The sequence below is a fragment of the Babylonia areolata genome, chromosome 13 (assembly GCF_041734735.1).
Source record: "Babylonia areolata isolate BAREFJ2019XMU chromosome 13, ASM4173473v1, whole genome shotgun sequence".
Lineage (NCBI taxonomy): Eukaryota > Metazoa > Mollusca > Gastropoda > Neogastropoda > Buccinidae > Babylonia > Babylonia areolata.
Window position 1 is genome coordinate 37,341,067 of NC_134888.1, and position 15,000 is coordinate 37,356,066.

At 39.8% G+C, this 15,000-nt stretch overlaps 1 protein-coding gene across 4 annotated transcripts in view; it reads left to right on the forward strand.

Moving 5' to 3' along the window:
• Positions 1-11,125, forward strand: part of LOC143289246 (CD40 ligand-like) — a 21,231-nt gene extending 10,106 nt beyond the window's left edge. The window contains exons 2-6 of one of the 4 annotated variants that reach the window (XR_013056225.1): positions 1-1,090; positions 1,807-1,843; positions 2,507-2,611; positions 3,445-7,678; positions 7,739-11,125. The exon at positions 1-1,090 is cut by the window's left edge and continues 48 nt beyond it. Coding sequence is in view for 1 of the 4 variants with exons in the window: in XM_076598226.1 (XP_076454341.1) it covers positions 632-1,090; positions 1,807-1,843; positions 2,507-2,611; positions 3,445-3,872 (1,029 nt within the window). In the remaining 3 variants the exon portion in view is untranslated. Of the gene's footprint in view, positions 1,091-1,806; positions 1,844-2,506; positions 2,612-3,444 lie in introns of all 4 variants that reach the window. The other 3 variants (XR_013056226.1, XR_013056227.1, XM_076598226.1) reach the window with 3 other exon arrangements.
• Positions 11,126-15,000: the final 3,875 nt, after the last annotated feature.

Here is a 15,000-nt window from a genome sequence, read left to right on the forward strand (position 1 = left end):
TTCAGGGAAACATTTCAGTCTGTGAAGAGCGCTCCTGCTTTTCAGTGATAAAACCTAGAGCACTGAAACATTTAGTTCATTCCAAAAAAACACCCCTGTCTGCCTGTTCAGTTGTGATATTTTCGTAACCTCATTTTCACGCAAAGAAGGCAGGTGAAGAGAAGAAAAGAGAAGAGAAGAGGCAGAAAAACTGCTATATGAAGAAAACTACACTCACACAGCGTGATCAGCAGACGCTCGTCAGTCTTAGTGTGGGAGACTTTTTTTGTTTATTTTGTTTTGAAAGACGCACTGACACCCACCTTCTCTTCACTCCGAGGCCTACCCACCACTGTGCAGTGAGAACACACACACACAGGCCAAGCCAAAAAAAACACTGTCACATCGACTGAGTCAATTTTAGGGACCATCAAGGCTTCCATTTCCCTTCCCGTTGACAGAGCTGACACTGAAAACTTTTGGCAAGACACTGACTTTTTGCGATATTTGATAGCTAGGAAATCAGGGAGGGAGATACTTTTTTTGCGGGACACTTTTGTTGTTGTTGCTGCTATTTGATAGTTGAGAAAACCAGGAGGGAGTTTCCCTGTCATTACTGACCCGTTTGAACGGTGAGAAGAAAAAAGAAAAGATGTCTGGAAGCGAGAGAGTGAGAATGATGTCGCAAACCTCTTCCCTCTCCTCAGACAGCTCTGTCATTGACCCCTCGGAAAATGCTTACGCCATCGTTCAAGTTGACTCGGACGTGAACCTACTGAGCCGGATCAAAGGAGACGACGCTGTTCACCGGAGGGGAGAGAACTCTTCCAGCCGTAGCTGTTCCATTGCAGTTGTCTCCCTTTGTCTGAGTGTCGTCTGCTTGCTGGCTGTTGCGGCGCTGTTCGCCCTGACGTTCTACGGCACTGATGGATCGGCCGTGTCTGACCAGGAGCGCGTGTGCGTTCCGTGCGGGCACATCAACCCCAACCCCATGGTGGACGGAGAGTCTCCCCTGCTGCAGCAGCTGGAAGTCTACCCCGCCAGCGACGACGGTGGGGAGGACAAGTGCTGTGCGTCTACCCCTGCGCAGTTCGCCGCCTTGTTCAAACTGGTGAGCTCATTAGGCTAAGTTCAGCAGTCCGTGCTGGTCTGTGTGTGCTGTAATGAAGAAGTATTATTGTTATTCTCTCTCGCTCAATTTTTTTTTTCTCCTGCATGAAGGATTTTAGTGAAGTATTATTCAGTCTCTCTCTTTTCCCCTTTCATTGATGTTGCATTGTGTTGTGCGATTTGGGTAATGTCCTATTCTAGCATCTTAAATTATTCCACCTGTTAGTTCCATTTTTATGGTTTGGTGTCACATTTGTTAAAGGATTGAAATAATGATGTCTTTTTCTTTTTCGGAAGAAAGGGCTTAGGCTGCAGAGTAGTATGTTGAGGGGGAGGGGGAGGGGGGGGGGGAGGGGGAGTGGGAGGGGGGGGGAGGGGGGGGTGATCTTCGCACTTCGAACAGGGATGCATTATCTATTGGACAGTTGGCGTGATTTTCGATATCAACTTTCATGTCGACTTTATTCGTTGAAACGCGCAGTTACCTGTGACTCTTCATTTTGGAGTTACCTTCCCATTTCCATGCAACGCACACACACACACACACACACACACACACACACACACGCACACACATACACACGCGCGGGCACGCAGGCATACACTGGAGCATACGATAGATGGCAGATTATACCAAATTCGTATTCTTATTCGTATTGTTCATAGCAGATAGACCTAGTCGTCACCTTCACACAACTTTCTTCCATTTCGTTCCAGATTATACAGAGACAAGAAGAAGTGAAGAACCTCGCTGGTAAGTCGGTCTTTTACGGACTTGTTCTTTTCCTTTTTCTGGTCACACACACACACACACACACACACACACACACACAGAGATCACCAGCCCCTATTTGCAAATCTTATGTACATTATCCAAAATGTGTCGTAAACCTTTTATTTCTTTCTTACTCCCCTCTCTATATCTTTCTTTCTCATTATTGCTTCCATCTTTTCCTTCTTAATTTCTTTTCCCTTTCACTTCCTTCCGTCATTCTGTTATTTGTTTTCGTCTTCATTTATTTTCCTCGTCTAATAAAGGCTTAAGGCCATGCATACAGGTAGGCGGCCTGTTGTGTTGTGCAAAAGACTCCGTGTTTGAAAAGCACTTACAGCTTTGTCTCTGACCGAGGATAGGCGCTACATAAGTGTCAATATCAATTAGTCAATCAATCAGTAAATCAATCAGTCAATCAATCAATCAATAAATCAATCAATCAATCAGTCAAAGGATAGGCGTTACGTAAGCGTCCATGTCAATCAATCAGTCAACCGTCTCTCTCTCATATATATATATATATATATATATAATTATATATATATATATATGTGTGTGTGTGTGTGTGTGTGTGTGTGTGTGTGTGAGAGAGAGAGAGAGAGAGAATAAACGACAGGTATAATTTTGATCTTGCTTTTCCAGACATCCTGGACAACGAGAACAGCGATAATGACGCAACAGATGTCGCGATGGGCGGGAAGTCAGTGTCGGCCCACTTGCTGGCCAAACCCAACTCTCAGGCCATGGGTGAGTTCCCTGATCCACGCACGCCGTGCGACATGGGTGGATAAATCAGTCCTTTGTGTGTATATACATGTATCTCTCTCTCTCTCTCTCTCTCTCTCTCTCTCTCTCTCTCTCTTACACTGAGTGCACGGACTAATTCGCTGACGGACAGGTTTTATTAATCAGTGCATGGAGTACGCAAGTAAAGTAGGGCCGTGCGACATGGGTGGATAAATTAGTCCATTGTATATATATATATATCCTACACTGAGTGCATGGACTAAGGCGCTGACGGAACTGTCTTTGTCAATCAGTGCATTCAGGACGCAGGTTAATTAAGTATTAAGCGTAGAAATAGATAAACCAAACAGCTTATTCTTTTAGATTGACGCATGGATCTCTGCTTATAACAGCACATGTCTGTTATTTGCGTCGGTGTGTGGTAACCCATTCGATTCTGAAGTCAGATGTATTTATCAGGTATTGAAGAACTCCGGACGCGCACACATACAACTTCAACAAACAAGCAATAAAGCAGGCAAGCTGACAAATAAATAAAGAGACCAACAAAGAAACAAATAAGCAAATACAATAACAACAACAAGTACAGCACAAAACTGCACGACAGTTCTGTCCAGTCATAGCAGTAGCAAAAGAAACAGTCATGTGGGTGGCCTTACCACTATTGTGTGTGTGTGTGTGTGTGTGTGTGTGTGTGTGTGTGTTGCGCAGACGACACTGTGTTTGTAAAAACCCTGTCGCGTGATCCCTGACAGACAGGCGCTAAGTAAGCATTCATATCCAAACTCACTTCATTTTTGTGTGTCCCGCTGAACATGTGTGCCCACCGCCAGACGAGCAAGGCCGCTCCATGCAGCGGTGGAAGTCCCCGGCCGAGAGCCCCGTGTCCCACGTGCGGGGAGGCCTGACCTTCCACGACAACAAGCTGTACGTGCGCGAGGCGGGCATCTACTTCGTCTACTGCCAGATCCTCTACAACCGCCCGGAGGGCCCTCACCAGGAGGAGGACTCCTCCGCCTCCCCGCAGCTTGCCAGCCACTACGTGAAGCGTTACAGCCTGGTCTACCCCTCCGCCTCCGGGCTGCTGCTCAAGGCGCGTCACACGCGGGCCAGCGGCCGGGACGACCGGCACAGCAGCTACGTGGGCGGGCTGTTCTTCCTGCACGCCGGGGACCAGCTGTACGTGCAGGTGTCCGTGCCCGACCTCGTCTCCAACGACGACCGGGCCAGCTTCTTCGGCCTCTTCAAAGTGGGCAACTGACCGACCCTTCTCTGTCATCGCCTGATTGTTTAATCATTTAAGTAACTAAGGGGTCACTTTTGTTGATGCTGATAGTCTTTCAGTGGAGGCGCTTTCAAAAAAACGAAAAGGCGATTTCATTGCTGGTAGTCTTATTCACAAAGGCAATTTAAATGCTGATAGTACTTAATTAAAGAAAACTACTTGATTAAAATGGCGCTGTGAATGCTTATAGTGTTCATAAGAGGCACTTCAAAACTGCGCTTTATTAAATGTTAAATGTACTTGCTGTAAGCGAAGCGCTTCTTCTTATAAAGGGCACTTTGAATGCTACTAACACTTAATGGAGGCCTTATTGATTCAAAGGTACTTTAAATGATGATAGCCTTTTATGGATGCCATACTTAACGGAGACACTTTTAAAAGGCACTGTAAATGATGATAGCTTTTTTTTTTTTTTTATGGAAGCCATACTTAACAGTGGCACTTTTAAAAGGCACTGTAAATGATGAAGCTTTTTTTTTTGAAGCCATACCTAACAGAGGCACTTTTAAAAGGCAGTGCAAATGATGATAGCTTTTTATGGAAGCCATACTTAACAGAGGCACTTTTGAAAGGCACTATAAATGATGATAGCTTTTTATGGAAGCCATACTTAACAGAGGCACTTTTGAAAGGTACTGTAAATGATGATGGCCTTTTATGGATGCCATACTTAACGGAGACACTTTTAAAAGGCACTGTAAATGATGAAAGCTTTTATTTTGAAGCCATACTTAACAGAGGCACTTTTGAAAGGTACTGTAAATGATGATGGCCTTTTATGGAAGCCATACTTAACAGAGGCACTTTTGAAAGGCACTGTAAATGATGAAGCTTTTTTTTTGAAGCCATACTTAACAGAGGCACTTTTAAAAGGCAGTGCAAATGATGATAGCTTTTTATGGAAGCCATACTTAACAGAGGCACTTTTGAAAGGTACTGTAAATGATGATGGCCTTTTATGGAAGCCATACTTAAAATAGGCACTTTTGAAAGGCACTATAAATGATGATAGCCTTTTATGGAAGCCATACTTAACAGATGCACTTTTGAAAGGTACTGTAAATGATGATAGCCTTTTATGGAAGCCATACTTAACAGAGGCACTTTTGAAAGGCACTATAAATGATGATAGCCTTTTATGGAAGCCATACTTAACAGAGGCACTTTTGAAAGGTACTGTAAATGATGATAGCCTTTTATGGAAGCCATACTTAACAGAGGCACTTTTGAAAGGTACCGTAAACGGTGATAGCCATACATAACAGAGGCACTTTTGAAAGGCACTATAAATAATGATAGCTTTTTATGGAAGCCATACTTAACAGAGGCACTTTTGAAAGGCACTATAAATGATGATAGCCTTTTATGGAAGCCATACTTAACAGAGGCACTTTTGAAAGGTACTGTAAATGATGATAGCCTTTTATGGAAGCCATACTTAACAGAGGCACTTTTGAAAGGTACCGTAAACGGTGATAGCCATACATAACAGAGGCACTTTTGAAAGGCACTATAAATAATGATAGCTTTTTATGGAAGCCATACTTAACAGAGGCACTTTTGAAAGGCACTATAAATGATGATAGCCTTTTATGGAAGCCATACTTAACAGAGGCACTTTTGAAAGGTACTGTAAATGATGATAGCCTTTTATGGAAGCCATACTTAACAGAGGCACTTTTGAAAGGTACTGTAAATGATGATGGCCTTTTATGGAAGCTGTACTTAACAGAGGCACTTTTGAAAGGTACTGTAAATGATGATAGCCTTTTATGGAAGCCATACTTAACAGAGGCACTTTTGAAAGGTACTGTAAATGATGATAGCCTTTTTTGGAAGCCATACTTAACAGAGGCACTTTTGAAAGGTACTGTAAATGATGATGGCCTTTTATGGAAGCCATACTTAACAGAGGCACTTTTGAAAGGTACTATAAATGATGATAGCCTTTTTTGGAAGCCATACTTAACAGAGGCACTTTTAAAAGGTACCGTAAACGATGATAGCTTTTATTTGAAGCCATACTTAACAGAGGCACTTTTGAAAGGTACTGTAAATGATGATAGCCTTTTATGGAAGCCATACTTAACAGAGGCACTTTTGAAAGGTACCGTAAACGGTGATAGCCATACATAACAGAGGCACTTTTGAAAGGCACTATAAATAATGATAGCTTTTTATGGAAGCCATACTTAACAGAGGCACTTTTGAAAGGTACTGTAAATGATGATAGCCTTTTATGGAAGCCATACTTAACAGAGGCACTTTTGAAAGGCACTATAAATGATGATAGCCTTTTATGGAAGCCATACTTAACAGAGGCACTTTTGAAAGGCACTATAAATGATGATAGCCTTTTATGAAAGCCATACTTAACAGAGGAACGTGTGAAAGGTACTATAAATGATGATAGCCTTTTATGGAAGCCATACTTAACAGAGGCACTTTTGAAAGGCACTATAAATGATGATGGCCTTTTATGGAAGCCATACTTAACAGAGGCACTTTTGAAAGGTACTGTAAATGATGATAGCCTTTTTTGGAAGCCATACTTAACAGAGGCACTTTTAAAAGGTACCGTAAACGATGATAGCCATACATAACAGAGGCACTTTTGAAAGGCACTATAAATAATGATAGCTTTTTATGGAAGCCATACTTAACAGAGGCACTTTTGAAAGGTACTGTAAATGATGATAGCCTTTTATGGAAGCCATACTTAACAGAGGCACTTTTGAAAGGTACCGTAAACGGTGATAGCCATACATAACAGAGGCACTTTTGAAAGGCACTATAAATAATGATAGCCTTTTATGGAAGCCATACTTAACAGAGGCACTTTTGAAAGGTACTGTAAATGATGATAGCCTTTTATGGAAGCCATACTTAACAGAGGCACTTTTGAAAGGCACTATAAATGATGATAGCCTTTTATGGAAGCCATACTTAACAGAGGCACTTTTGAAAGGTACTGTAAATGATGATAGCCTTTTATGGAAGCCATACTTAACAGAGGCACTTTTGAAAGGTACCGTAAACGGTGATAGCCATACATAACAGAGGCACTTTTGAAAGGCACTATAAATAATGATAGCTTTTTATGGAAGCCATACTTAACAGAGGCACTTTTGAAAGGCACTATAAATGATGATAGCCTTTTATGGAAGCCATACTTAACAGAGGCACTTTTGAAAGGTACTGTAAATGATGATAGCCTTTTATGGAAGCCATACTTAACAGAGGCACTTTTGAAAGGTACTGTAAATGATGATGGCCTTTTATGGAAGCTGTACTTAACAGAGGCACTTTGAAAGGTACTGTAAATGATGATAGCCTTTTATGGAAGCCATACTTAACAGAGGCACTTTTGAAAGGTACTGTAAATGATGATAGCCTTTTTTGGAAGCCATACTTAACAGAGGCACTTTTGAAAGGTACTGTAAATGATGATGGCCTTTTATGGAAGCCATACTTAACAGAGGCACTTTTGAAAGGTACTATAAATGATGATAGCCTTTTTTGGAAGCCATACTTAACAGAGGCACTTTTAAAAGGTACCGTAAACGATGATAGCTTTTATTTTGAAGCCATACTTAACAGAGGCACTTTTGAAAGGTACTGTAAATGATGATAGCCTTTTATGGAAGCCATACTTAACCGAGGCACTTTTAAAAGGTACCGTAAACGATGATAGCCATACATAACAGAGGCACTTTTGAAAGGCACTATAAATAATGATAGCTTTTTATGGAAGCCATACTTAACAGAGGCACTTTTGAAAGGTACTGTAAATGATGATAGCCTTTTATGGAAGCCATACTTAACAGAGGCACTTTTGAAAGGCACTATAAATGATGATAGCCTTTTATGGAAGCCATACTTAACAGAGGCACTTTTGAAAGGCACTATAAATGATGATAGCCTTTTATGAAAGCCATACTTAACAGAGGAACGTGTGAAAGGTACTATAAATGATGATAGCCTTTTATGGAAGCCATACTTAACAGAGGCACTTTTGAAAGGCACTATAAATGATGATGGCCTTTTATGGAAGCCATACTTAACAGAGGCACTTTTGAAAGGTACTGTAAATGATGATAGCCTTTTTTGGAAGCCATACTTAACAGAGGCACTTTTAAAAGGTACCGTAAACGATGATAGCCATACATAACAGAGGCACTTTTGAAAGGCACTATAAATAATGATAGCTTTTTATGGAAGCCATACTTAACAGAGGCACTTTTGAAAGGCACTATAAATGATGATAGCCTTTTATGGAAGCCATACTTAACAGAGGCACTTTTGAAAGGCTCTGTAAATGATGATGGCCTTTTATGGAAGCTGTACTTAATGGTGATAGCCTTTTATAGAGGCCCTTCAAAGTGGGCCTGAGTTCAATGCGTGAAAATTAGGAGGAACTAGGCAAAAGTTCAGTTTGACACGCTTTAGGGTGTATTTCAAATGAGAAAAAAAATAGTTCCGACACTCCCACGGTTATCGGGGTACGTCAAATGAAAGTAAGCCACTCAAAGTTCCTCTTTTTATCTTGGAGAATGAAAACAGCGAGAAGTTTTATTCAGAGGAAAATAATGAGAAATATTGAGAGGTTTTCTGTTCAGAGGAAAAGTTTGAGAAACAATGAGAGATTTTATTCAGAGGTAAAGAATCAGCAACATTGAGTGATTTTATTCAGAGAAAAAGTTTGAGAAACAACGAGAGATTTTATTCAGAGAAAAAGTTTGAGAAACAAAGAGAGATTTTAATCAGAGGAAGACGATGAGAAACAATCAGATGTTTTATTCAGAGGAAAAAATTGAGAAACAATGAGAAGTTTTATTCAGAGGGGAAAAAAAGAAGTAAAATGATGTATTCTGTGGATAAAAATCGGTCTATTAGTTTTCTTCGAGGTTTTAGTTTACATTTATTCATTTGTTTATTTATTGATTTATTAATCAATCCATTAATTAATTTATTTGTTATTCATTAATTTTATCTGCATATTCACTGGGAGGGTGGGAGGAAGAAGATGAACAAACAAGAAAAATAAATGAATAGAACGAGGCAGAGAAAGAGAAGAAGAAGAAGAAGAAGAAGAAGAAGAAGAAGAAGAAGAAGAAGGAGGAGGAGGAGGAGGAGGAGGAGGAGGGAGGGGAGAAGCTGTTTTAACACAGCGGGCGCACAGGCCAAAACGAGGACATGAGAATGTTAAACAAATGTGAGCTTATGCCGTGTGGACTTCGGCATCCAATTGTTTCGCAAAGGCAGCTAAATTCCGAAGTGATACCAGTTCTTTCAAACGGGGGGAGGAGGGCAGGGAGGGAGATGGGGCAAGAGGGTAGGGTGGGGGTGGGGGGTGGGAGAGAAAAAAAAACCGACATAAAAATTGCTCACATATCACCAAACAAAATAAACGAAGAAGAAGAAAACAACAATAAAAACAACAACAACAAAGAAGCAAAACAAAAACAACAACAACAACAAAAACAACAACAACAACAACAACAACAACAAAATCAATCACCACACAATCCCGCTGTAAATGTTAAAAAAAGCACAAAAAACCCGAAATAAAACAAAACACAAAACTAACTCAAAAGGAACACTGATCAACCAGTTTATAATTATAATTACGTTTCCCGAAAATACCCCACACAAAACTAACAAAACGATGCAAATTTCGATGTGTCTTCCATTTTATATACTGTTACGTTTTATATACAGGATATATGTATGTTGGCTTTGTTGTGAAAATATCAATAACTAACACACAAAAAAGGAAAAAAAAAGTGATTTCCAGGCTTTCTTTTGTACTTAACCTTTGTTGTGGGTTGTTGCTGTTCAGGTCCTTGATTGCTTTTTTTCGTTTGTTACCATGCAAAAAGTTAGTTGTTCTATGTGTCTTATTGTGTACACAAGAATAATTATCACTGTTCGTACTGTATGTCTGTCTGTCTGTCTTTAGTTTTAGAAGGTTAAGAATAAGAAGAAAAGAAGATAAAAGAAATGGACTAGAAATAAACACCGTTTCTGTGCTGCTTGCAGCGACAACGTGAAGGCCTGCTCACAGTCACAGTTTATCCGGACATTTGTTTTATGTGATGTAGGGTTTTTTTTTTGTTATGGACAGCGATGCGTACTTTATCAAAGATAAAAGAAAAAGTGAGACTGGCCACGAAAACTGTCCATTGTTTGCCACACGTCAATGTTTTAACTCACTCAGTACGGCCAGTCCTCTCTTCTCCTCAACACAGACCCCTCGGATGTCCAGTGGGTGTCTGAATGACCCAACCTTTAGCTTCCGTCGTCAGAATTGTGGTATTCTTTGTCAACATTCACCTCTTCAGTATAAGAGCCTTCCGCTTGCAATATTTTGATGATGGTAACTGGGGTGAAACGCTGTTAACGTCGTCTCTTTCGCCGTTCGTATGGAGAGAGTTAAGCATTCACCAAGTTTCTTTTCAGGCTGAACATTATCACACCAGTCGATGGAAGAGTATGCTTAAAATGTATCTTTGAAAGGACAACTGAAATTGGTGACTGACTGTCCCCTCTGCTACCGTTTAGTACAGGAATAATTCCCTTAAGTCCGACAAAGTATTTGACTTTATCTTATTGTTGTCCGAATTATATGTATATTATTAGCGTAAGCTGATGGGAAAAAAGCAGCAGTCCATGGTATAAAAAAAAACGATGCGTAAAGCTATGCGTGACACTTGAAAAACTACATTACCTATGTGAACGTAAACACTTTTAACATTCACATATACTGGTTCTGCGGTAAACATTTATTAGAAAATGAAAACAATGCAAATCATACGTTTTTATGTCCATACAACCACTCAGTTGGAGCAGAGAAAAAGCTTCGTTGACCTCATGATGGAAAACAACCACAAAAAGCACAAAGTCAAGTATTATTTGTTTTTGAAAAAATTTTTTATAAGACCAAAAAAGACAACAACAACAACAAAAAAAAAAAGACAAAAAAAGACCAAAAAAAGAAAAAAAAAGAAAAAAAAAAAAAGAAGAGACGAAATCAAACTGTTTCATATTTTACTGTACATATACATAGAAAATATTCATGTAAGTAAATTTTTCTATTAGAAATAATTTTGTATTTTGATTATTTTGTTTTGTTTTATTTTATTTTGCTTGATACCTTTGTAATTTTCATCTGACCTTTTACTGTAATAGAAAATATTCATGTAAGAAGATTTTCCTATTCAAAATAATTTTGGATTTTGATTGTTTTGTTTTGTGTATCAGGACACTGATATATCAAATTCTCGTGTCTATGCTGAAAACCAAGCGCAAACAAGAACGCCACAACTGTCTGTCTGTCTGTCTCTGTCTTTCTCTGTCTCTCGCTCTCTCCAGCACACACACACACACACACACACACACACACACACACACACACACACACACACACACAGACAACGCACACACAGACACGCACACACACACAGACAGACAGACAGACACACACACATACACACACACACACACACACACACACACAGAGGCACACACACACACACACACACACACACACACACAGAGGCACATACACACACACACACAGACACGCACACACACACAGAGGCACACACACACACACACACACACAGAGACACAGACACACACACACACACACACACACACACACACACGCACACACACTCTCTTTCTCTCAATAGTTCGTTCTCTTAGCTTCCTTTCTAAGAACGAACTTGGCAATGCTCAGCACTCCAACATTATAGCCCCTCCACCTCTTACTCCCCTAACATACGAACTTGGCAATGCTCAGCACTCCAACATTATACCCCCTCCACCTCTTACTCCCCTAACATACGAACTTGGCAATGCTCAGCACTCCAACATTATACCCCCTCCACCTCTTACTCCCCTAACATACGAACTTGGCAATGCTCAGCACTCCAACATTATACCCCCTCCTACCTCTTACTCCCCTAACATCTCCAACATGACAGCCACACACACAAAGTGAAAGATCAATATTATCGCTCACTATGAGAAATTGAAATGACATACGTACTACGACGTTACTACACTTTGATTTCAACATTATCTGTGCTTTGTCAATGTATGAAGCAAAGTTACACATCAGTCCTTTTTTTTTTTTTTTTTTTTTTGCAGACATTATTCTGTTTTTAGTGAAAACTGCTAGGATGATTATCATAATGATTTCGGTAGCTGTATTCTGAGATCTTCATAATCATAGAAACTAAAAAGAAGGGTCCTTGGTTCGAATCCCGCTCTCGCCCTTTCTCCCAACTTTGACAAGAATATCCAACTGAGCGTCTAGTCATTACGCATGACACGATAAACAGAGGTCCCGTGTGCAGCACGCACTTGGCTCACTGAAAAAGAAGTCATGGCAACGTGAGTGTTGTCCTCTGGTAAAATCACGCAGAAGAAATCTACTGACACTACACACATACATGTGCATGACACTCAAAGCCTTGGGTTATGCTGCTGGTCAGGCATCTGCCCAGCAGATGTGGTGTAGCGTATATGGATTTGTCCGAACGCGGTGACGTCTCCTTGAGAAACTGAACCTGAAGCTGAAATTGAAACAAACACGGAATGGGTTTCACGTTTTTAAATAACATGTCAGTTTATTCTATTCATACCCACTTTCAGTTCCAGTCTAGATGCTATCAAGATAAGAAATAAAGCTATTCGGTTGTCTATAGCGAACCAGTTACGGAAAGAGAAAGTAGAATGATAATATCAGAAAATAAAATAAATTGAATAAATCGGATAAAAAGATTACATCGTGTTGACCACTTCCCTCCATAAAAAAAAGAGAAAAAAAAAAGAAGAAAAGAAAAAAAGAAAAGAAAAGAAAACAGTGAGCTCGTTGAATAAGACTGCAAACAACATTGGATTGCATTCATCAACAAAAGTCCCACCAGAGAGAGAGAGAGAGAGAGAGAGAGAGATACACGCACACACGCACGCAGAGATATAAGAGAGAGGGGGGGATACACAAACACACACACACACACACACACTACACACACGTGCGCGCGCGCAGACAGACAGAGAGAGACAGAGACCGAGACAGACACACAGAGAGACATGTATTTATATGGCAATACAGGACTCTCAGGGGAGAGCAGCCTCAACTTCAATCAAACAAACTGCAAATCCCAAGTGACCATGAATTAATGCCAATATATTTCCACTGAACAAGCATGCACATAGGCACACTCCCACATTTAAGCCAATATACACGTAAGCACGCATTCGCGACACACACACACACACACACACACACACACACACACACACACACACACGACACTAATATCCCCGGAGCTAGTCCCATCATGTACCTGGGAAACACATAAAGACACATTGGGAAGCGACCATGTGCCTATCATCATTACAATCGCTGATGATGATAATCAGCCTGATAATAACGTCGACATAATTCCAAAATATAAATATAAAAATGCAAATTGGGATTTATTTCAAAACATTCTTACCTCTCACGATTTTGAAAAACTTGAGAATGAGAGTGTAGATGTAATGTATTCAAATTTTACAGAAGCTGTGTTATCAGCAGCTGATATGTCGATACCAAAAGTAAAGGCTGTGAAGTCAGGTGACCGTTCAGGCAATGTCTGGTGGAATGATGCATGTGAAAAGGCAGTTAGTTACAAGAAAGAAACATTTAAGAACTACCTCGCGGACAGTAAGCCCCCAAACCACAAAGAAATGAAGAAAGCAAACACTGTTTGCCCAAGCTAAAAAAGATCATTGGTCATCATTTTGTTCACAAGAAATTTCAGATCATAAAGACTTTAATAAAGTTTGGACAAAAATGAAAGAAATGAAAAATGGAATAAAGTTACCAAGTTGCCCAATATCAAATGACTCACAAAACAAGTTTCTATCAGATCAGGAAAAGGCAGAAATCTTTGTTGAAATGTTTGCGAAAAATAGCAAATACGAAGGCTTATCACCTGAGTGTAAAACACACAGAGACAGGGAAGAAAATAGTGCTTTATACAGTGATCCCATTCCGCAAAATGACTTGTGGTTTAATTCTCCTATTACATATGAGGAGTTACAAACCGCTATAGCTTCCCTTGGCAATAAAAAAAGTTCAGTTGGAATCGATGCACTATCGAATGTGATGCTAAAACACATCCCAAAAAATTGTATCGTTTTCCTACACAAAATATATCAGAAATGTTGGACATCTGGAACTGTACCACAGATATGGAAAACATCAATAGTTGTACCGGTTTTAAAAGCAGGAAAACCTAAACGTAATAAAAATAGTTACAGGCCTATTGCTTTGACCTCGCATGTCTGTAAATTGATGGAAAAAATAGTCCTGTTTAGAATTATAACTTACTGCGAAAAATACAATATCATTCCAGTGAACCAGGCTGGATTTAGAAAAGGAAGATCAACTGTCGAACACCTAGTAAAGATTACAACTCAAATAAAACATCAGTTTGCCCGCAGAAAAAGTGTCCTCGCAACGTTTTTTGACGTAAAAAAAGCCTACGATCAGGTTTGGCACAAACGTCTTTTATTCAAACTGAAATCAGTTGGAATATCTGGTAATCTCTATGAGTATATTAAAAGTTTTTTATCTAATAGAATTATTCAAGCAAGAGTGGGAACACATTATTCTTTGCCACATAAACTTGACATGGGAATTCCACAGGGCTCAGTTATAGCCCCTATTCTCTTTAATATTCTTATTCAGGATCTACCAAAGGCATTGTCAAATCGTGTAGTTTTAGTACAGTATGCTGATGATATATGTATGTGGATGGGTGTCAATCTAAAAAAGTCAACCCCACAAAGAGCACAGAATTATATACGTCGTTTGTATCAGTCTGATCTCGATAACATTGGTAACTATATGTTTGACAATGGTCTAGCTTTGTCGACTGAAAAAACATGTATGATGTTGTTTAATTCAGGTGGTAACCCATCTAGCACACCCATTTTTAAATTACTTGGTGACGTCATTGATTATAAACAGGTAGTGAAGTTTTTAGGCGTTTATCTTACTTCAAAGCTGACATGGAACATTCACTTTGATTACATCTTA